The sequence below is a fragment of the Stigmatopora nigra genome, chromosome 7, assembly GCF_051989575.1.
Source record: "Stigmatopora nigra isolate UIUO_SnigA chromosome 7, RoL_Snig_1.1, whole genome shotgun sequence".
Lineage (NCBI taxonomy): Eukaryota > Metazoa > Chordata > Actinopteri > Syngnathiformes > Syngnathidae > Stigmatopora > Stigmatopora nigra.
Genome location: NC_135514.1, coordinates 1,163,316 through 1,187,793, shown reverse-complemented (window position 1 = coordinate 1,187,793; position 24,478 = coordinate 1,163,316). Strand labels below are relative to the sequence as shown.

Genomic DNA, 24,478 nt, shown 5'->3' with positions numbered 1-24,478 from the left:
ATGTACTGAAAACATAGAATAAAAATGAAATGAGGTGGAAAAAAGTGACTCTTGTGAGGAAAAATGGTTCACAAAATGCCTTGAAGAAAGTCCTCTGGAACTTTAATGAAGTGAAGCGCTTAAGCAAAATAATTTTATAGAAAATGTAATTCAATAGATGGAGGTTCATATATATACTTTGTGATTTCTTTCCATGGAAATAATCTAATACCCAGTTCTAATCATCAATAGCCAGAAATGCCTAACCACTCATTGATGTAACCTATAAAAAGATAATTAAATAGTGTATTACAGTGTGTACTGGTTGAGTTGTAAAATAGAGCATGTGGGATAGAGCTGTTTTGGCTGGTGATTGACACTACTGGTATGTGTCCCAATTCTAGTCCCACTTTCTCATTTCTCATGAGGGACACTTTCCCACTTTTGGTGCATGCGTGTCATCTATTCACACACTCACACTACATGAACCCATTCCTTGTCTCACAAACATGATGCCTACAAATAATCACAATCATCCCTGACGTTTAATTAGTTTGTCCAAGACAACCACACACAATGTTTAGTTATTGTTTTTTTAAACATCATCTTTTACCTGGCTGGTTGCCATAATTTTTTTTCATTTGTCCTTCAGTAATCTCTTTATTGTTTAAAGTAGCCCTTGTAGTGTTTGTTTGCCAGACTCTATTGACATATGCCCACATGTAGTGCGTCAGTATATTTGGAGGAGGGATCTATGCGAACCTCCTCCATCATTGTCTTTGTCTGGCTTCTACTCCTTCATCTGTGTTATTTACATTTACATTTATTGGACAAGAGCGGGTGGAAGAGTTGCTCATAGGATTGATGGGGGTTGCCCCCTTTTTTGTGTTGATCATCCTCAACCAAGCACACACTTCTCCTCCCTCCATTCATCTCCATACCCTTGTACCCCGTCCCCACCTGCTCCTGGTGAATAATAGATAAGATTAAAGTGGAGGGTGTGTATTTTGAGGCTTTCAAAGGGAGTAAAAAATAAAAATAAAAACATAGGAGCACTGTTGTTTGGTACAGATTGCACGTCTGTATGGTCACAATGAACACATACATGTAGGTACATATGATTCATGTTTTTATATGTGAAGCTTCAATGTGATGTGGTTAAAAATTGTTGCAGCCGCCATCATTAGGCACCTCCCATTTCATTACAAAATATCACAAAATAATTCAATGAACATTGGAAAATACACAATATTATGGAAGGCAACCACCATGGTAGCAATATGTTATTTTGTGAAAGGACTTTAGTTATTTGGGATGATCAAAACATGAATGAAGGTGTAGAAACATCGAATCCAATATTGCTCATCGTACCATGTAATAATAAACGTTATTCATCCTCAGAGGAGCTTCAAATCTAAAATTACCCCCGGTAGGAATAAGTGGGAGCAAGTTGGATGGTACTGTTGGTCTTACATTATTTCTGCACTGTTACAAAAGAGAAACAAGAAGGTTTACGTCCCTCTCGTGTGTAGCATTGATGCTGACAAATGCTCGGCGGATTGTTATTCCTACTCGTTTTGCGTCAGCTTTCCTGCACACAGACATGCTCTTTAAGCTAATGCACTGTTATCGGGAATGAAAAATGCATTATTCATCTGTATGGAGGGTGTTTGTGCATGTGTGTGTGCATGCCATTTGAACATGTGTGAGGGTTGGGGGATGGACGAGGCAAAACATGGCTTGTACACCGTTCCAAAAAAGGCCTGAATTTATCTGATGTTGCTAATATTGCTTATTGCTGATTTTGTTTTTGACCTATAGATATATCATATAAAAAGTGTGTGCATAACATAATGCATTTTGATGCAATTATTCACAAGGTAGCGGGAAAAGTGATTAGGATTTCAAAGTGGCGATGGAAATGCGCCGTCTATAAAAGTATAATCATGTCTACATAATATTTTCTTTCATAATACGATGTGCTAATGAAAGAATGGATGGAAGATAGATTTGTGTTGTCTGTTTTATTGATTTAAAAAGAAAATTCAGAACTAAATGAGCATCAGTGAATGAGATTATTTATTTTTGTGAATACTATGGTGTGTGTGTGCAATTATTATTAAGGGAAATGAGTGTGAAAAATGAATTGATGCTATTCATAACTTATGAGGGCAAAATATACCAGTCTGGCCCTCTTGAGATTTAAGTGCTGTGAATGTGGGTCCGAAATCCAAAATGAGTGTCACACATCATTTTTATTCTTCACAGTTTACCTACTTGCTATCTTGATACTAATTGCACATCATAATTAGACATGCCATTTAAAATATAAGCCTGTTTCATTCCTTTATCATTTTAAGTCAGTAATTTAAATACAACACAAACATATGTTAAGTACAGTGTTTTTCATGTAAGTTATTAAAACAAATATCCAAAAACAAAAAAAAAGTGATGTAAGTTTAGAATTACGCACCCAGAAATAATTTAAAAACAGCTGGCAGACATAATTCAACTAAAATTGTGTCCTCTAGTGTAATCAATGAGATTCGGATTTATTGTTATGACTCTTCTACAAGCATTTTTTCCAACTGAAAGTCTGAGTAAATACCCCCCAAAAATGGTAGTTTGATTAATATGTGCAAACAACGGGGGTTGTCTTGAGCTAATCAAGGACACACGGAGCTTGAAAACAGCTGCTCCAATGTTGTCATCTGTTGGGTTTCGGATGGAGAAATGGGACATTAAGTGGTGCCCTAATTAAAAATCAAGATCTGATGAACTAATTAGAAAAAAAATGTACTAGCGTAAACATTAAAAAAAGGATCAGAGGAAGAAAACAAAGGATTACAAATGATCCTACATATTTTTCATTTATTTAACTCTATGCACTGTTCTGGTTCCTATTTAGATATTAATACCTTACAGGCTTTTCATATGCTTAGAAGTGTAATATTTAATAAATAGACTTGGTGATAATTGACTTTTGTACAGGTGCGAAAACATTTAGTATGGTATATGTATTATTTATAGGGGCAATCCTACTTTGCGTTTTTTTGATTATCGCGGCCATGTCTGGTCTACAATATCCGCGATATTCGAGGGATTACTGTAGTCCAATTGACTTGGACATTGTAGTTTTTTTCTTTTTACATCCCCTCCCTCTATAACCTCAGTTTATACAACTAGTGAGCATCTTGTACCATGAGAAAACATACTTTGCTGAGGTTGAAACACTTGAACTCACGTCTATGCGGAGGCTTCACGTTGCTGCCTTGGAGCATAAAAGTTGCTGAGGGGGCCGAACATTGTGCTCTGGTACCCACGCGACCTTCCACATGGTCACATATGTGATTTAAATCTCTTTATCAAGTACCAAAAGCTTGAGGATACAGACACAAGCCAGTGCTGCTCTTCATTTCCATTTGTACATCCATCCTTGTCTCGCCTCTGCTACTTATTCGGTAAATTATTGAAAGGAGACGTGATTTGATTTCGTGAGGATGCCTTATCAACCACACGTGTGTGTGTGTGTGTGTGTGTGTGTGTGTGTGTGTGTGTGTGTGGGAGGGGGGATGGGAAGTTAAGGTTGATAAAGTATAGGAGAACTGGAAAAAAGGAGAGTGTAGGATGTGTGGGTGTCTTTTTAAGCCCCCGCAAGTCTTGCTGCTGTTGAGTGGGTGGAGAAGAGCAGATGGTGAAATATCGAGTGGATACCGTGTGTTTGTATGTTTATATGAGGTACTGTAGCGCTACTTGAAAGGGAGTGTCTTGTAATGTATAAATACTTCCCTCGTCCGATCTCCTACTTTTTCATAAACACACACGTGCATGTGTTCAAAATGAAAGAGGGAGTTGTTAGGGGTTGGTTTTGTTAAGTTTGATTTATTTATTTACTTTTTGAGAACAGTTAAGAGGGCCCTAGCTTTCTGCCCCCCAAATTGGTTTCACGTTTGTTTTATTTAGCAGGAACAACAAAAATAACTAATAAAACAAATGAAAGATTTTTTTCAATCCAGTCGTGATGGCCAAATCAGGAGAAAATGTTGGTGTTTTGAGAAATATTGATTAAATGTTAATTTTAGAAGCAGAGATAAGCACTTGGGATTTACCGCACGGTGTAAAATGGATTAATTCATTGATCTTTTAAGCTCTTTAGTTGTCACTGTATTCAGTAGCGAAATGTGTAACTTTTTTGAACTCTTTTTTTTTTTAGTTTATTCATGTAAAACAGAATAACCAAACACAATATGGTATATAATGATATTATATAATTATAAAATATATATTTTAAATAAATATAATTATTATTTATTGATTATTTTCCTGTTTATTTGTTGTTGTTGATTAATGACATTAATCAATTGCAGACTCCCACGAACCTTGTGAGGATAAGCAGCTTGGAAGACAAATAAATAATTGCAGACATATTCATGCGTTTGGGCTAATGAGATGCATATTGAAAATGAAAAACTAAATTTAGATGAAGCCCCCAGTGCTATAGATGAGTGTGAGCGTGAATGGTTGTCCTTTGTCTCCTTGTGCTGGCCACCAATTCATGGTGTATATGGGATCAGGACAACCATATTAAAAAAAACTGAACTATAATGCTGACTGTAGGGTTCACCTACGTGATACAGTAAGTGGAAACGGCAATTTCACCCTGAGTGCACGCAAATGTGCATGTTCTCATCCCATACTGTATTATGCAACTGTATTAGCTCTTTCTCTATGTTGCGTGCTTAAGCAACTGTCCTAACCTAGTTTTTCCCCCATCGTCCAAGTCTTTCCAAACAAAGCAAAAAATGTTATCTAATCCAAGATTTGCTGCTTTGTAATGTTGTTTTGACTGCTGTTCTTGTAAAAAAAATACCACTTTATTTCTCAGGTGATTGATGAGGGAATGAGTTATAGCCAGGAGACCTTTAATGAGGCCTCGGTTCGGGTTAGGTGGGGGTGTTTAGGTGATGGCAGCTGCAGGCATCCCTAAAGAAAGTCCCCACCCCCCACTATTTTCTCTCCTCATCCAGCACTCCAAATTCAGGCTTGTTTTTTGTCAGCACTCCTTTCTGGGAACAATTAAAGAATGGTAGCATCACGTTTTATGCCAATCCCTCCGCACACTTACAACATTTGTGCTGCGATCCATGCGAGGCCTGGTGATATTTGTGAGACGAATTTTAAGCAAGGGGACTTGAAACATGATCTTTACGCTGAAATTGAGACATTTTTGATACCTTGTTCGAATAAGAGTCAAATGCTGTGTTAGTCAGAGACCTCCCAGGGAACTACTCCTAAATGAACATAATTATATTCATGTTAATGAATATATATGTAAATATGTATGATTCTAGCCGAGGGCTATTATCCATCAAGATTCTTCATCATTGACGGTGGTAGCCATCTAATGTATTTTAACTGCGAGGGTTAGCGGAAAAAGATGGATGGATAGATGAGACTTGGCATCCACATTTGTGGGATAACAAAAAATAGTCAATTTCCATTTAAAGGTTAAAAGTACTCTAAATTATCCATGGGTATGCGTGATTGGTTGTTTGTCTCCTTCTGCCCTGTGATTGGATGGCAAGCAATTTAGGGTGTCCCCCTTCTACTGCCCAAAGTTAGCTGGGATGGGCTCCTACACCCCCGCGAGCCCTATGTATATATATATATATATATATATATATATATATATATATATATATATATATATATATATATATATATATATATATATATATATATATATATATATATATATATATATATATATATATATATATATATATATAATGTCACATTTTAAAAAAAGACATCACTTTGTAACATTAATTTTGTTACATTGGAGCTTTGCATCATTAAGTGATATTCTTACTATTCATCTTGTACATTGTCATACAGTAAAAAGTATCCGACAATGCTCCATCAGAAATTGCTGGAATTTAGCAGTAGGGAGAGGCACTGGAGGGGAGTGTCACGGTCGTTGAGATTTTGCGTCTTTGTCAAATTAAATTATTTAAATCCTCAAAGAATTCCAACCGAAATGTGTTATCAGAGCCCCCTCCGTCAGAAGCTGCGATTGTCATGCCCCCTCCCCCAAAGGCTTGCTCAGCATGGATAAAGATCACAAGCTGTGAATCATAAACACACATCCCAGAAGAACAAAGGCCAACAGTGCGCCTTTGACCCACGCTTGTCTTCATCACGAATGTGTAGTTGCGATTCTTTCGTCCTGTCATCTAGGCGTGTTTATTGTGTTCCCCGGTTATTTGAGGTGAGCAATGGTGCGCAATCAGAGGCTGACAAGTGAGCTTCTCAACTCTTATTACACCGTTGTGATGCTGCAGGGTTTTTTCCCGGAAGGACCTTGGAGCTTTGCATGATGAGATAGAAGATCAAGCCCCGAGGTCTGCGTTGACACCTCCCTCTCGTTAACATTTGCTGCGTCTTTATTCCCCCCATGATGACCGTTCCTCCATCTTTCCATTTTATCTCCCGCCTATCTCTGTTTGGTTTTATTAGCCGAGCACACTGAAACAGCCATTCGTCTTCCAGACCCGTCTGTTTCTTGCATGCTGTTGTGCACGAGAAAAAGCTCGCAAATAATACTTTGGGAACATTTTTATGCACATTTATGGGTCATTTTTGATTCAAATTTGACACTGCAAAATTTTATTTTTAGTACATTTTAAAATTTTAATTTTTAGTACAATTAGTGTTGGCTCATAGTTTTTTTCCTAAATTGAGTTGATTTTGTTTTAAAACCTCTGTGCATTGCATTTAAAATATCCTATATTATTATTATTTTTTTTTTTTACCAATGAATAACTTCAGAGTTTAAGATGCAATAGTCAAAAAATGTGCCATGTGTAAGACAAGAAATCATAAAGTAGCCCATTTTGGCGGAAAAAATATCCATCCACTGCGATTTTCCTTCCCCATGTAGGTAAACAGAAACAGTAGTGTTACTTTGCACCAAAATGATCAGTTTTAAAGAATTAAATAGTTGCCTTACTTGGTGTTAAAATCACTTTTGCTTACGTTGGCTTAGCAGGTTACAACATGAAAACATTTCATTGCCCTCTTCGTTAAACTTGGATTTGTTCCCTGCCCTTTACTTGTGATTTTCTGTAATCTTCAATGCATCAATGGCCTCGCTAGTTTAGGTGTGAAGATTGTCCAAGAAGGCTGATTGGCTAAAGGCAGCGTTCGTAACTAACGAAAAGCTGGAACGACTAAAATTGGGGGAATTTCCTTATAAAAACTCAATTAAATATTGATGGGTTTGCAAACGGTTTGGTATATATCAAATCATATTAGTATTATACCTCTCTGATGTTTACAATAAAATTGGTTGACATTGAAATACTTTTTCGCAGCCCGGTGACAAAGTGGTTAGCGTTTCGGCCTCACAGTACAAAAATCAAGGGTTCTATCCCACACCCACACATTGTTCAAGTTCCACAGTCCTTTAAAATTTTAAGTTTTCCCTGGAATAGCCACTAATTGAGGAAATCTGTTCGCACACTCACTCACACTGCGTATAAGATCATTATGGGAGAGAAAGGTGTAACGGAATACTGGCTCACACGCCTCGGGCTCCCTTCTTGCGGCTGTCGCTATAAAAAAAATAAAATTGTAGGCCCATGCAAACAAATAGTTCAACTGCTATTCCGGAAGATACAATGCTATCTTAGTGACACAATGTTCATTATGGAAATGCATCTTTGCTAGGACTGTATGTGTGTGTGTGTCCTTTGGGAAACTTGCTGATGTAAAGAGCACACACACAGTCACATACTGGTTTCACTTCCTCTTGTCTTCCTATTCTCCTGGAGTTTCTGTTCCTTTCTGTGACCTCCATTTGTCCTTCAACGCAATGAAAAATATGCACACATTTGCACTTATATATATGGACCATCTCAAAGAAACGTTTGGTTAATTGAGTTTGCGGTCTAGAAATAGCATTGCCCCTCATCCAACGTCATAATTAGCCATGCGGATGCTTTGAAATGTTGTGACAGAATAAGATCATTCGGACAAATCTAAAGCAGAAACCGCAGAGTGACACTTGAATGAAAATTTCAGTTCTTACCTAATTTTGTTCCATTTTCTTCTCTTTTTTCAGTGATCTGCTGTCGTCAGAGTACGTGGAGAAGCATTTGTCTGAGAAAGGGAAGACCGTCGTCACTGCTGTAAGATTCTGCAAATCTTTTTTCTATCTACTTTAAATCTAAATGCGTGCTGCTGTCATATTCCAAATGGGCATTTATACTATTTCTTTAATGGCATATTTGCATCCATTGATGCTGTTCGTTCCTCTCTGGCTCCTTCAATATTGACTAACAATTATTTGTTGGAATCAAACACTACTAGATTTCAGTGGAATGAAAGTAGCTGAAATAACATGTATATAGTAGGATAAAAAGCCATAAGGAAAACAATATGACATCTGCTCTAACATCAAATACATCAAGTCACAATTTATTTTAGCATTAGGAGTTACTTTGTAAACTAATATACAATATTTGATTCCTTTTCAATGAACTGTGTGTATATTTATGCATATATGTATATATGTGTATATATATGTGGATATGTATATATATATGTGTATATGTGTATATGTGTATATGTGTATATGTGTATACGTGTGTACGTGTGTACGTGTGTACGTGTGTACGTGTGTATGTGTGTATGTGTGTATGTGTGTATGTGTGTATATGCGTATATGCGTATACGCGTATACGCGTATATGCGTATATGCGTATATGCGTATATGCGTATATGCGTATATGCGTATATGCGTATACGCGTATATGCGTATACGCGTATATGCGTATACGCGTATATGCGTATAAGTGTATACGTGTATATATGTAGGTGTATATATGTAGGTGTATATATGTAGGTGTATATATGTAGGTGTATATATGTAGGTGTATATATGTAGGTGTATATATGTAGGTGTATATATGTAGGTGTATATATGTAGGTGTATGTGTATATGTATATGTTTGGCCATTTCGGATTAATAGGCACAAACGCCATCGACTTCGTTTTTTACTTCTTCCCATAACATATTTGACAGGAATTGATTTTATTTATAAATGCAAGACATGTCCAGGATGCATATCTCTGTCCTGTTGAGTATGTCAAGATCCTCAGAAAGAGCCTGCATGTACATCAGCCCTTCCCCTACCTACATGGAACATGGCCATAATCAATTGTACTTAATTAGTCCTGTGTGTTGACCCAGCAGCTTCACGTCAAGAGCATTAAAAAGGCCGTATTTGACATTTGCTGTCACTACATCTCCAAGAAGCACCGACGCTATACTAAAATGTACTTCTTATGAAGCTAAAATTAGCTATAGATGGAAGAAAGTTCAGTAAAATAATGCAGTGAGTTAGCGTCACTGCAGCATCCTTTGCACTCACTGCTGGAATGCAATGTGGAACACAAAGTTTGAATAATTTCACATAGTGAGCATTAGACTCCGTAGAACAGGCTGGCGTATTGCGGTGCGTTGTGACGGTTTGCGCTACATCATGCTGGTAATTGATCCTGATAAAAGCAGAGTTTCCTAGGGGAATTGGGCTTCCTGTTTTCCTAATGGCTGTTGGGCAGTGAGGAAGTAGGCAGGAAGAGATGGCCTCACCGAGCACTTAGACCATGCACACTTCTTTGCAAAATGAATGGGTTTTCCTATTGGAGTTTTAGAAGATGCATACAGTTGGACTGTTTCAAGAGCAGATGTGCTAAAGTTGCCAAGTAGTCAACATCAGTTCACATATTCAAGAATAACACACGAGAGACGCTCGCTTACGTGTTGACTATAAATTGCCTACATATATTAAAACATAGTAACATTCAATTAAATAGGATCGAAACAGACTGGAATGCAATGTTTATTAACCACTTATGTTTTACAAAGTATATGGAGACTAAGTTTATTTGTTTGCAACATAGTAACTAGCCATCTGTAAGGATTTTTTTTCATGTAAGAAAAAAACTGACTGCAATTTTGGAGTAAACATCCCATTTTTAATTTCATTTGTAATACAATTCTAAATCAATTGTTTAAAAAGTTAACAATCCCATTCTTAGTACTATTATATCAAAACAATGCTGACAATCTGTGTTCATGTAATTAAAATGCTTATCTACAACATCTTTACTGCAAAGGACATTCATATATTTTCATGAAGTAAATTTTGAATACCCGTGGTGAATGTAGGTCAGTGTTTTTAGGAGAAAAAAATGTAGGATTTAAGCAAACATCACCATTTTTGTTTGTTAACAGGGCGGAGAGCACTGCTACTATCAAGGGAAAGTCAGAGACATTCCTCATTCCTTCGCAGCTCTTTCCACTTGTCATGGGCTACAGTAAGTACATAAAATATGTGTTTATAAACGAAATGAGTTAGCAAAGCTGTGTCATGTTTCCATCTAGCAATGACATCAATGCTGATTCAATTTAGTCAGCCTCTGCTTTGTTTTAACATCTTTACACAGACCGGTAGTTCAAAACATCTCTGCAAAGTAGCCTTTATTTATCAGGTAGACTTCCTATACTGCTATCATTTATTTGAGGATTATATTTGCATCTTTGCTCTTGTGTACATCGAGTGTAAAACAATATATACACACAAAATGCAAATAAATACCAAGAACACATGTTTTCAGTTGCACTGACATATTTCAGAAGTGTGTTAATAAACACTTTAAGCGTCTGCTGCGATTATTGAATACCCGGATAAGTGTATAAATGCACAAAAATATTCGGTGTGATTAAAGTGTGAGGGTTTCCCATTTCTCGAAGCTGCATGTTTTATTTCACCAGGCGTTATGTTTTGATTGATTTGTGTTTTTAAAGACTATATTTACAAAATGATAGTTCCCATTGTTCATCACAGTCGATTTGAATGACTTGATTGACTTTCTGCCATCTCTTTTGGACATATTTGGATTTTCTGAATGCTTAACTGAGCGTCTACACATCAATGCAGGGAAGAAACCGTCTTTTTTAGGTTGGGTTAGGTTGGGTTGGGTTGATTTGGGTTGAGTTGGGTTGAGTTGGGTTGTGTTAGGTTGGGTGGGGTTGGGTGGGGTTGGGTGGGGTTGAGTGGGGTTGAGTGGAGTTAGGTGGGGTTAGGTGGAGTTAGTTGGGGTTAGGAGTTTATTTCATCCCGTATTTCTTGATTGCAGCAGCAAGACAGACATAAGACACACAAGACATTGCAGACCTAGTTAAAAAACTGGAGCCATAAACAGGAAAGTGGGGACCTTATGCAGACTGAGACTGATTTAATAACATTTGCATTATTCAGTGCTGTTGTCAACCCCGATGTTCAATGTTTTTATTTCAAGTCCATTGCAATGTGACTGCTATACCATTTGTATTTGTTGGCAGACTCTAAGATTTATCTAAACACCAAAGACTATCGTATGAATAATTTGGATTAGGAAAAATAACTAATGTAAAGCAATTATAGCATCTTGTCACATAGTCTAGACCTGAAAACGGGGGTGGACCCAATCGTAGGGAAGCAGGGAGGTCAGGCAGGACAATAGCATACGCAAAAGGTTTTGTGATAACTACTTATTTGCAAGTTTTGAAAACACGCTATTTCAGTGGACCCAAAACTAATGAGTGCCCCCTAAAGATACCGTCACATTCTATTGTTTTGAGTCAAAGCTGAGATGTTCTAGCGTTTAAAGGTTCTAGTCTTCACTTTCTGTATTCTAGCAGTAAATACTGTATGTCATAGGAAGAACAGAGGCATGCACGATTTTGAGTGTGGCCACGTTCGCATGTGGGCTGACTCCAGTGTCAGACTTTGCGGATAAAGTACTTCCCATAAGCTGCGTCAGGTATTTACAATAATATCCATCCTGCTCACAAAGACACTTATGCATCGTGAGCCGCCATGTCAGATGATCGTTCACCAACGGCTCATATTCCTTTAGTGGAATATCAATATATGAGGTACATAATACACACAGTACTGTAGAAAGATAGTGTATGTATGTGTAGGCAGCTTTTGTAAGGGTTCCAAACTTTGGAATATGTTCAATGTTTCTTTTTAAAGCATCACCCGGTAACTGTTATCAAAAAAATAAGGTGGATATTTCTCATATATGTATAAATATGCGCGTTTGTTTTGTTATATTTCGACTCCTATACTCCTACTACACGCTGAACTGGTTGCACCTAATGGCCAAATGTATTGTTATTTAATTGTTTTATTTATATATTTTGATTTGATTGATTTAGAAAATATATATTTATTATTATAATATAAGATTATTTCTTACAGTGAGTATTGAAAGGCAGGGGAAAATACATAAATGGTATGCAAGAGGTCACATCGCTTGAGACAGCCAATCTTCTAAAAGCTTCAGATGAAGTTAATTAAAGGACAAGCGCGGTCATTTCAGGTTCTCGCAAAGACCTTCGGATAGATGCTCAATGAGAAACTTTGATCTATGACTTATTAAATGGAGTACTTTTTTTTCAATGCATTCATTAACACAACATGCGTCAGTTATTTCGGGACGGTCAAGCATTTGACTTTATGACTTTCCTAGTCATTGAATCACATCCTGAGAAAAAAAACAAAGGATTCACTGGCCATGATGAGAGGGACAAACATTCACACTCACACCCATACCTAGGGGCAATTTAGAGTGTCCAATCAGCCTACAATGCATGTTTTTGGAATGTGGGAGGAAACCGAAGTACCCGGAGAAAACCCACGCAGGCCCAGGGAGAACATGCAAATTCAAAACAGGTGGACAGACCTAGATTTGAACCCAGGACCCAAAAATTGTGAGGCTGACATACTAATTACTCAATCCAATCTAAATCAACATAGGCGAAAAATGATGCCTTTCAATAGAAATGTTCAAATATTAATTCTATACTTCAATCAATGACTGAATGTGTTTTCATACGTATTTGTTTTATTTATGGGTTCATATCATGATTAAGACAAAGCATATGTACGATTATTATGTGTTAAGCACGATTTATTTAAGTGTTACTTGGCTAATTATGTTATTTCATTTTTTTGGGGTCAGGAGTCCGATAAATGAAATTCAGTATTACAATTTGTTCCTTTTTAGTCCTATGAATATACCGTTACAATGTGTTTTTATAATTTAGATGTTTACTTTGAAATGTGATCTGGTGTCAAGCGTAGGTTAAGGGAAAAACTAGCTTTCTAGATTAAATATTGCTCACTTTCTGTCACACAGTACATTCTATTCTTCTTTTTCCTTTTTGTGATCCCATTATGGGTGACTGAAATCAATTTGGACAAAGCTGATGGATAACATGAGAAAATAAAGCAATAAAAACGGTTTTACCTGCATGCTAATGAGATTTGACTGTATAGCTCTTTATGTTCATATGTACTCTTTCTTCATTCTTTTTCAGTGGGATGTTTTTCGATGGCAATCACACATATCTGATTGAACCGGGAGGAGAGGGCGCCGTGAATCACGTAAGTGCTGTCGTCTCTTCACACCCATGTCGCTGTATAATCTGCCTTGGGAAATGGATTGAAATCAGAGTCGCTTACCCCCCTTTGCCCCTTAATACACGAGGCATTGCCAATCTTCCTGCAAACTCTCAGAACAAAGCAACACGGTCACCTTAAAAAGAAATCTCGCGCTAATTAGACAACGATTAAAGGTATCATAGTGGAAAGCAGAACACGGGCCTGATATTGCCTCGAGACACGTCTGTGACTCAGATTTTGTGGGCCTACTCTAATTAAAATGTTCAGGAGATGCGTGATTTGTCCGTTAATCGGCAAAAGGGAGAAGAGATAAAAGAGAGAAAGGACTTTGGCTTGCACATATGTCCATACTTATTCGCTTATATGACATATTAAATGTCTGTGGCAGTAAATGCTCAAAGGGCAGACGTTCGTAGCAAAAAAAGTGTCCGTTATAGAGTTTAAAGCAGGGATTGGCCTGGTGCAGTAGTGCCAAATGTGTATCCTTTTGTAGCTCATTCATACTGTATACATAAAGAATCAGAGTCTTCTATTATTTAAACAAGAGTGCCGTACAATCAGTACTATGTGATTTAGTCAATGTGGCCCGTGGAGAAAACTGTGTTTGACACTACATGGCTTGGTGGTTTTTGAATGAGTTTGTCATGCAAATATATGAAGTTTTTGTTAAAATACTGTAGAAAATAACAATTGACAATAACTCATCGATTGCACTTGTTTTTAAAATGAAGGTTTAAAAACAAATTATTCCTAAACATGCAGAGTTTAAATGCATTGTACCAAAAAGTGAAATACAACTGAACTGTGCATGCTATTAGGGCAGTGATTATTTTGTTTATTTGTAGAGGGAGCTCTTGTTCCACTGTTTTGTGGTGGGTTGTGAGATTGTGCGTAGTGGTTTACCTTCCTGTCTTTGGTACACTGCTTGGATTTATATAGACCGCAATAACGTGAATCTCATTGGCTGTTTCTCTGTTTTACGATGACCAGTCAAAGTCAAATAGCGCCTCTGAATCAAAGTTGGCAAAGTCCAGAAAATCGTTATTGTGTTTTTATAAGGGGACAGTCCGTCTGTTCAACAAAAATTGGCAGGTTTCTTCTTGGTTTATGGAGGTTGACAAACAGATGGGAGAAACCGTTATGATTCTGGGACAAGTGACTTGAATAGTCGATTAGTAAGAGTTCTCTTTTGGCTATAGTTTCTGCTCACGCCCTCTAAAAGCTTCTGAGCACCATTATGTGGATGTCATGAGTTTTCTGTTATAATGTTAAAACCAAAATCAGGGCAGGAGGATGGATGTGCGTTTCAGCCATTTTGGAACTCCATCTTTTCCTGCACAGTCGCCATATTTTCTAGTATCCAATGTCTACTTGCTTGTATGCCATGAAAGCGCATTAGGCAGCAGTTAATCAGCAGGTGCACATTGCCAGGTGTTCCCAGGGTTGACCACATGGTGTGATGGCGTACACTTTGATGGAAGATGCTGAGAGGCCGTTGGCATGCGCAAGCATAAATGACCATATGTGGTTCTTTTTTTCCACAAGGGTGCACCATTAACAACTCATTGTGGAATATTTATGTAAACCCTTGCAGTTGGTCAGCTAAAATAACCAAAATGATGAGCAGGCTAGATACATCTTTGACTTTTTCTTTGTTTATCAAAATCAGGAGTTGCTTTTTCAAGCAAATTTGCTCGGAGAAGGAAGAAAATAGTTTTTATCCCCATTTATAAAACATTTAACGATAAATCGAAATGTCAGAATATAGTAATCGTGAAATTGCCAAAAGAGCTTGAATGAACTGCACACTGAGAAAAATACTTGAGTGTAACCAGTGTTTTCTGATTTTAGTCATTTTAATTTCATTAACTTAACTTTTGCTAACAGAGTATTAAGTTACTATATGAAATAAGAGAATATAAAGCAGATACAATAAGGATAATTACAAATAATAGCTACGAAGGTCTAAAAAAAACCCTTAACAGCTAACATTAATAGTCATTTAGCTACACAATGCATAGAAAATACGACAACAAATTACTGTAAATGTTTATTTCTTGGCCATGTCCGTCAGTGTGAAGAAATATTTCAGAATTTGCATAATTACATATATATACATATATTGCATACAAGTTTCACACAAGTATAAATCGTAAGACCAGCCAAAGTATAAACATTATATCTGCACGTGAGTAGATAAGTGAAATTCAGTATTACAATTTGTTCCTTTTAGTCCTGTGAATATACCGTTACAATATTTTTTTTTATGATTTAGCTACTGTTTATTTTGAAATGTGAGCTGACAAAGCATGAGTGCTTTTGAGTGAGGATAAAGGAGGCTGCATGTGGGGGATGGAAAAATGTTTCTTGCGCTGGTATCATAGCAGATTTTTTTAAGGGGGTGCTTGCTTGAAGAGCCAATTGATTGGATAACAAGGTCTGAAAAGAGGGGGTGTTTCTTACCATCCATTCTGTAAACGCATATGCAGCGCTACACTTGGGTGCTTTATATTCATGAGCCAGGCAGGCAGTCTGCATCTTCAGCGAGATGCCGTCTCCCGTGGCAACCCCAGCTCCGCCCCATCTCTTTGGAGCCAAACAACATATGAAAGCCATCTGTGTTAAAATCCTTAATCCCATCCATTGCATACACCCCGCAGAGTCTGAGTACGCAGTTTTCATCCGGCCAAGACAAATGAGGAGCTGGTCAGTCAGCGATAACGCAATGTGCTGTACTTGTGGAACTAAACGGTTTTTCCTCATTGGCCACTGAAGTCAGCAAATACTTTTTTGTTTTTTAAATGGTGGTATCAAATAGCTGCATTGCTATATTTTATGCTGCCGGCCACTTTATTTAACATGCTTACTTGACTTCAAAGAAAAGACTAGACACCAAGAAGCTAAAAATAAGATCTTAATCATCTGACGTTGCTCTCTCTTGAGATTATGGTGTTCACGAAGATTGATTCTTATTAATTCCCGGGGCACGTCATACATCAACGACCTCATTATTGTCAGTTTCTGAGGGCGAAACAATATTTGACTATCTGAACAGTCAGGATATCCAATCAAAATAATTCCACATTGACTTGACTGTCAGACCCAGTCAGCCTTGTAATTTGTTGTAATTTGAGTCTATCCAAATATTTTGCCTCCTGAATTTAACCAAACTAAATAAGTAATCTAGTATTGGCAAATTATCCTAGTTTATCATTCACTCTACAAATTAGTCTATGTACTGAAAGAAGTAGTACCACATAATTAAAATGACAGGTTAGATTTAATAGAAAAAGATGTGAATGTGGAAAAAAAAATTGTTGACTAATACAACAACAACAAATATTTCTTTCAATAAAAGTTCTATACTGTCTACATTATAAAAAAAAATACAAAAGAAAATCCATTCAGTATTGTTTAAAAGTCCTATCTAAGGTTTCTACCACATTTAAATTAAAAACAAAAGACTTCTATGCCAGTATCATTCTGTACAAGTCACACTGTAATACATTAGCAACCACAAAAAAGTAACAGTTTAAGGCAGTGTAAAGTGGCACGATAAGTACGTAACATTAGTACTCAATTAGTGCATTGGTCTTCTTCAACATCACACGAGCAACAGCTCGTTAAACAAATTGTAGCATTGACGATGCCCTTCATCCCGATTTATGATTTTCAAAAATTGTATAAAACTGACAGCATTAGACATTCAGTGTAAAGGCTTACAAAAAGAAAGGCTACACAATCCACAGTGGAATATCAAGTCAAAAATTAAGTGTTTATAAGTAACATTAATTTGAAGCCTACACGTGTAGTTTAGCACTTGATTAGTAGATAAGACTTGACAAGTTTTGAAGATGTAGTATTTTACAGTGCTGGAATAACTGAAATATTGTAAAAGTACATCCTGTTGAACTTTGTGCAGTCGGCGCAGGGTAATTAGCTCATTCACTGCTAATGAGTAAATGCAAAAATACAAAGACTTTACGGCAACTCAAGTCAAGATGCTGTTGTATTTTTGGTTTAGTTTGAAAACCGAATTTAAACCCATAGTGTTTTTGAATTGAGACGTTTCACTGTAACAGAAAACCAATTAATATATGGTTGGCATTTGGCATCCAGTTAAGTGTTAGTATGCAGGCACTCACAAATCATTCAGTGTAGTTTACAACATATTTAAGTATTGTTCTACGTAATATATCCTTTTTGTGCATTTTCCTTCATATCCGGAAACGTGTCCAAAACACTCTACAGTAGTCCCTCGATTATCGCGGTTAATGTAGACCAATGGCGCGATAAACGAAAAACCGCAAAGTAGGGTCACCCCTATTAAAAAAAAAAAACTTCAGTGCTGTGTCCTAGTAGCAAGCAGAGACGGGTGGGGGGGGGGCTTTCAGCGTGGATTTTCCCATTTTTATGAACTTACAAAAAAACTCACCCATGAAAAAAAACGCAATGTAGTCAAGCCATGATATTTGAGATGCATGATATACTGTACTGATGTTCACTTATATCATCAGCAATTTAGATCCCCGATTACAGTAGAACAATAAATTCCAGCTGACGCTCTGAGAAAATAATATTAATTTTGAGTTGGAAGGACATTTCTTACTGTGTCACTACAGGAATGTCAATTTCAATGGCAGACATCCGAGAGCGGGTGGAATAGCGATTGCCGGCGTAGCTTGGCGCGTAACTTTGAGAGGGTGCGTAACTTTGAGAGGGCGCGTAGCTTTGAGAGGGCGCGTAGCTCTGAGAGGGCGCGTAGCTGTAGGCCTGTGTTCCTCCCACTTCAGAGCCATAACCATCCGGCGCAGAAATCTGAGACATGTACACTTGCGGTGGCGCAGGGGCAGCCACGCTTTGAATGTAGCCCTGCGCCGGTACGTACTGCTGCGTGTCGATCACCGTGGGAGGGTAGGCCTGCGGCGGCAACGCTTGAGGAGCGTACACCGGCGACGGTGGGAATCCATTGGCTGTGAGTGGCTGGTTAGATGTGGAGGAGGACATGGAGGGAAGAGGCAACCAGAAGGGCGAGGGCAACTTTTTACACATGCAGTACCACATGAACATCAGCAGGGCGGCAAGCATCAGCCCTCCAGAACAGCCTATGGACACGTACGGGGCAAAGCCATCTGAGAAAATGTGGTCGTATCGGTCGTTTAGCGCTTTGGTACCGAACAGGAACCACACGGAGGGTGCGATGGCCACGGCGCCACCCAAGAAAAGGAACGCGCCGGCCACTAGGTGGCAGCCAGCGTTGTTCACTAGGCAGCAGACGGTTTTGATGTCTGGTTCGGGCTTGTCGGAGCAGCAGCAGGTTTTACACATGCCGACCATGCACAGTAGCAAGGCCAGAGAGCCGAAGGCCAAACCTGTTGGCACGCAGAATTGTAGTAGCCTAAGGTCCAGTTGGTCCACTTTGGAGTACCACTAAAAAAATAGGAACAGTAAACAACTTTAAATTTGGGGTTGCTTGCATTACCAAATGGCCAATCTCTACCCCAAAATGCAGAAAGTACCTCGGCATCGTAGTAGTAACATCCCGAAAAGCTGTCCTGCTTCACGCACTTGGTCCACAGTCCGTCATAAACGCTGATGTTCTTGGCATTGCGATTGAAGGTGACCAGACGGGTCACGCGCCACTGAGGGACTAATGCTGCTACCGTTAAACCGGCCACAGACACAAAGGCGATGAAGAAAGCAAAGGCGTTGGTGGCGTGGATGTCCCGGCAAGACATTGTGGTTGATCTTGACAGTGCAGGAAAGAAATGCATAAACAATGAGATGTTTAGATCTCAGTAGTAACATTTTCACGGTTTAACTAACACACAAACAATTTCAAATGATACTGCAGGAGTTAAAGTTATCGTTACTAATTGATTAAATTGATTTGCTGTCAAGCCCCAAATACCCTGATGTGGAAAAGGAGCACATTAATGATGATACTAATGAAGTAAGCTACAGCTAACATAACGTTATGTGGCCCTATTGTATTCACCACCACTCCATTGTAATTGACCTGAAATCATTTACCCTGGAGACAATGCTCTCATTTCATAAGTAAACAGTAACAGGGACTCTGTGGTGGAGGCTGGTGTGAGGGTTGGAGCAAGCTAAAATAGGTGGATGTGTTTTATACAATATTCATATTTAGTCATTCATTTATTCATTCATTTTCCAGACTGCTTATCCTCAACAAGGACAATATTTCTAGATAATTTAGAATATACATATCTTCGATGATTTCGATGGGACTAACGGGGACCGGGTGAGGGGAATGGACGTCCAGTCAAAATGGATTGGACGTCGAGCGCCGTCAATGGCAGCCTATGAGTTAATAAGTCATTGTGGTTATCAAACTTCTCAATTATGTCCCAAATCTGTAGTTTAGCGGTTTAATCTTTAAACGTTTGTAATAGAAAATGCTTTCCTTTGTAGGAAAATAGGCGATCTGACTTTAAAGGCGAGTTTGAAGCTGGCGTTCGTATGTTGTTAGCACAGTTACAACCAGTTTCGTTCGGTACTCTTCTTAACCCATCTGATTAAAACTGACATCAAAAATACTCGACACCACGATTGATTGGTTACATACCTTCTTTTACAGACGGTTAATGTTTATAAGGAATGGTGCTGCATGTCAGCTGGACATTTTTTGAACACCAAAGCAGATCAGAGATTGCAGTTCAAGTTGAGAAGTTAGTAGCATTAGCATTGGCATCGTACACAGGATGTTCCACAGAGAGGTGAAGATGAGATTAGTTTGCCCTTCTTTCAGTCTCGCAGGTTAACCAAACAGGCGTCGTGAACAGAAAAAAATAAACAATATATAATATAATACATGATAAATCATAAAATCACCATAAAATAGCGCTGTAATTGTGAAATGGTTATTCCTTTTTACTTTTATCTAAGAAAAAGTGTAACAATTTGTAAAATCCAATCCCATCATGTGGGGGGCAATCAGAGTACCCATAGAAAACCCACACCGGAAAGCTTCACTTTCTTGATAATAAAACTGTGTGCTTGATTTTATTTAGATATCTCTGCTAATTAGTGCTTTTCAAGAGAAAACTACTGAAATAGGCTGGCCACTAAGCCAGGGCGTCCCCCGACTGGTGCCCGTAGTTGAGTGGGATAGGCTCCAGGACACCCCAAGAACCTTGTGAGGATAAACGGTAGAGGAGTGGAAGTCATTCAAAAGTAATAAAAACAGTTCATTCAAGATTAATAGTCACATGAGTGGTATAAACTGGGTTCTATCCATTTAATGGAGTCACTTTAAGTTGTTAAATTGATTTAAGAGCAGGACAGTCCGTAAAACTGTGTTTACAAAAACAGTAAATGTTGACCTTAGTGCCGTTTGAAGGCTGTTTTTCTACTTGTTTGTAATTAATATTATTTTATTTTGTTCCATTTAGGAAAAAACTAAAAAATAGATTTCTGTGAGAATGTAGTGTGATTGTAAGATGTTAGTTAGGCTAGTTTTTTATTTGAGATTGGCCATATGTATGAATGAACAATTGCTTAAGTGTCTCAAAATGTCATCTGGGATTGATGCCTGCTCACCCATTAATACTTTTACTATAAGACTTTCATGAAACTGGATTAAAAAAAATAACAGTTGTGTCAACTCTTGTTCTGATTTTCTGTCCTTCAGGGTAATGTTCACTTGGTATACAAATCTGGGAGGCCAGATGGACTTCATGATCTACATGGTGGTAAAATTAAATGTTTTTAATGAAAAAAAGATTCATTTTGAAGGTGAAAAATGTTAACAATAACCTCTTTTAGGTGATTTCCCCGAGACAGCCTTTCCCACTCCTCCATTTCTTGGCTCAAGAGTTGTTCACCGTAGAAGGAAGAGACAGGTATAAACAGACTTATTAGCCAGCATCTCACGAAAAGGTGTGTTTTATTGCATAAAACTAAAAAGAGAGAACACAGTTTCCTCCTACTCAGCGTCCCTTCACATTCTCGATCATCCTCTCAATGAATTATTTTCTTTGAGGGCCACAAAAGCCCAGCCGATTTTATCAGTAATGATGTGATGTGGTGTTGCTAGGCGCCACGTGACATGTAACTTATTTGATTAATTTAATGGAGGTCATTCTTTACAGGCTCCACATGCGTCCCGAAGTGTTGAAGATGAAGTCAAATATCTTGAGTTGATGGTGATCAATGACCATTTAATGGTAGGTAGTAGCATGTTCCCGCATTATAAACATGTTAAGTGTGATATACCTTGTTCTCAATTTATAATTTCAAGACAATTTTCCTATGGAATATAGTCGACGTACTATTTTTTTCAGTCCATGGACAAACCTTTATTATCAGTGCACATAATGATATTATTAATATTCCATAGTTCTTTACAATTATATAGCAAAGTTAAAATGTGTACTAATAAACTGAAATGGTGTATATACACTATGTATACATACTTTAGCATGATAAGACAACTAACATGAGTAGAATGGTTGTTTTATACTGTCATCTAGTGGCATTTAATTTATTGCTGGAATTAGTGTATAATACAGTGCTATTTTTCCGGTAAAGTAGAAATTGCAGTTGATCTGGGGATGCTTAGCTCTTCAATTTGGATTGAATTTGTAATGATATCAAAGACAAACATGAGGCTTTCCAACTGGTCCTCCAGTATCAATAGATTGGATGCCTATCGTTATCAATGGCAGGCAATTAGTTAATTTTTAGTCACCCACTTTTTAATTTTAGACTGCATACTATTTGGGAAAATGGGGATGTTTTGTCAAATTTTGGTGGAACAGTTTTAGACATAAATAGGATCACAGGTCACTGGTCACAGCTGTGATTGGCTTCAGCACCCCCCTCGACCTTAATGAGGATAAAGTGGTTCAGAAAATGAGATGAGAGATAAAATGAGTTCAGTGAATGGGATGAAGGACATTATATATTTTAAATGTTATTGCCAAATGTTAATTTCCTAAATAAAATTTTAATCATTTTCAAAGTCTGCAAAGCTTTATATTATATATATATATTCCCTATAGCACTAGCCCTATATTCCCTCAACACTTCTTCTGCAGTTTGTTTGTTTTCCCTAGAATTGATCAGAACCTGTTGACATTATAATGACTTTTATATTTACCTATTTTGAATGACTTTCCCTTGAGATTTTTTCTACTCTAATGTGTGTCTTCTTTTTCCTCCCCCCTTCAGTACAAGAAGCATCGCCTTTCTGTCGGCCACACCAATAACTATGCTAAGTCAGTGGTCAATATGGCTGACATGGTAAGAAATGTATCGATCGTCCCACCCCCCTCCAAAAGCTTGCCACAAGCACTTCCTGCAATGGGCATCAAACTGATTTCTCATTTAAACAGTGGCCCACTCACTCACTCTATTGTAAACCAGTCATAAGCATGAGTACTTTGCTTGAGGACGCCATAGTAGCGCCAATATTAATGTTAGATTATTCATTTGTGTACTTTGCCGTGGAAATAAGACCTTCGCAGGGTCGCAACTGTAAGCCGATTGCTTCGTTAAGGTTGAGCTTTGTTGTCTCGTCCTTGAGAAAGAACATATGAAGCAGATCGGATTTGGAAAATTCACATTGATTTGCATGTGTGAGTTGAATTTCCTGTTTTTTGCTCGATGTAGTTACAATTGTAGCATTTTCTTCAAGTGACAACTTATTAAATTTATGACTACTGGGCCATGAACAGTCCACACATGCATTCAATCTGGCCTAGTATGCAGTTCGAACGAACAAATGAAACCTCAGCTGAATGTAAAATAAAACATCATCATACATCATCATATTTGTGTCCCTTGAAGGACTTTCTATAACCCCCAGCAAAATTACAGAATCCCAAGTAGGTTGTTGTCTAGGAAAATTCAAACCATAGACAAGACACAAAACTTTCATCATTTCAAATGACAATTTTCTGAGCCTTTGTCACTCAATGGTCACTACAGTCCAATTCTTAAAATCCTCTCGATCCTTTTTAATCTTCTCACTTGAATTTTCTTAGATTTTCAAAGAACAATTGAATACAAGGATCGTGCTGGTTGCCATGGAAACCTGGTCTGCTGACAACAAATTCAACATCGACGACGACCCTAGGGTGACACTGAAGGAGTTCATGAAGTACCGCAAAGATTTCATCCAGGAGAGATGTGACTCCGTCCATCTCTTTTCGTGAGTGCTATTGTGAAAACGAGTATTTGATACAATGATATATTTCGCAAGCCTCCCCAAATTATGGAATGCATATAGGTATCCTCCCTCCACTGTGCATGAGTACTTTTTGTACAAAATCTGACTAAATTTTGCTGTCCTGCTTTTATTAGGGGGAACCATTTTCATAGTGACTCGGGTGGTGCTTCCTACATGGGTGGGGTTTGCTCCCTTACCAAAGGAGGAGGTGTCAATGAAGTAAGCTTTGAACTAAGTACACCTATTCTATTCTCCTGTCTATAGTTAGACTAATTTAATCATTTTCAACTTGTCCTTTTGTGTGCCTTCATCAGTATGGAAAAACAGACGTGATGGCTATAAATCTGGCTCAGTCCCTCGCGCATAACATTGGCATTTTCTCGGACAAGAAGAGGATCATGAATGGTACCGTGATCTATTAAAGCACATCATACAGAAAGAAATCTCTTAAAGGGGCGGCTAGTTTGCGAGTTAATTCACACAATAATTAATTCACAAATTAATGAACGCTTCATAGGGCACACACTAAACACATTGCTCATCAATGGTAGCATTGATTATCATTGCTCGTTAGAAAACACTAGTTTCATTTAAAAAATAATGAAATGGCTTTAGACAACAAGAATTACGGTAATAATCTTGCACATTGATGTAAATGTCTTAGTGCAATGCTGTATAAACTACTTATATGTTAGCCTGCGATGATTCGTATAAAAATCACATTGGACCATAAGTTGCAGGTGTCTGCATTGTGATATATATTTGCACCAAAAGT

General features: G+C 37.8%; 2 protein-coding genes across 7 annotated transcripts in view; one reads left to right on the top strand and one right to left on the bottom strand.

Moving 5' to 3' along the window:
• adam22 (ADAM metallopeptidase domain 22) overlaps window positions 1-24,478 on the top strand; it is a 43,298-nt gene that overhangs the window by 5,429 nt on the left and 13,391 nt on the right. For 5 of the 6 annotated variants that reach the window (XR_013326958.1, XM_077721561.1, XM_077721560.1 and 2 more), the window contains exons 4-13: window positions 8,105-8,171; window positions 10,283-10,365; window positions 13,421-13,487; window positions 21,163-21,223; window positions 21,297-21,373; window positions 21,623-21,697; window positions 22,704-22,775; window positions 23,519-23,685; window positions 23,838-23,922; window positions 24,018-24,108. Coding sequence is in view for 5 of the 6 variants with exons in the window: in XM_077721561.1 (XP_077577687.1) it covers window positions 8,105-8,171; window positions 10,283-10,365; window positions 13,421-13,487; window positions 21,163-21,223; window positions 21,297-21,373; window positions 21,623-21,697; window positions 22,704-22,775; window positions 23,519-23,685; window positions 23,838-23,922; window positions 24,018-24,108 (845 nt within the window). In the remaining variant the exon portion in view is untranslated. The remainder of the gene's footprint in view (window positions 1-8,104; window positions 8,172-10,282; window positions 10,366-13,420; window positions 13,488-21,162; window positions 21,224-21,296; window positions 21,374-21,622; window positions 21,698-22,703; window positions 22,776-23,518; window positions 23,686-23,837; window positions 23,923-24,017; window positions 24,109-24,478) is intronic. The other variant, XM_077721557.1, reaches the window with a different exon arrangement.
• Window positions 16,767-20,259, bottom strand: cldn12 (claudin 12). The gene is made up of 3 exons (XM_077721565.1): window positions 20,098-20,259; window positions 19,025-19,253; window positions 16,767-18,935 (listed from the first exon to the last, which is right to left on the bottom strand). Exons 2-3 carry the CDS (start codon window positions 19,241-19,243, stop codon window positions 18,111-18,113), a joined length of 1,044 nt encoding a protein of 347 aa, XP_077577691.1. The 5' UTR covers window positions 19,244-19,253; window positions 20,098-20,259; the 3' UTR covers window positions 16,767-18,110.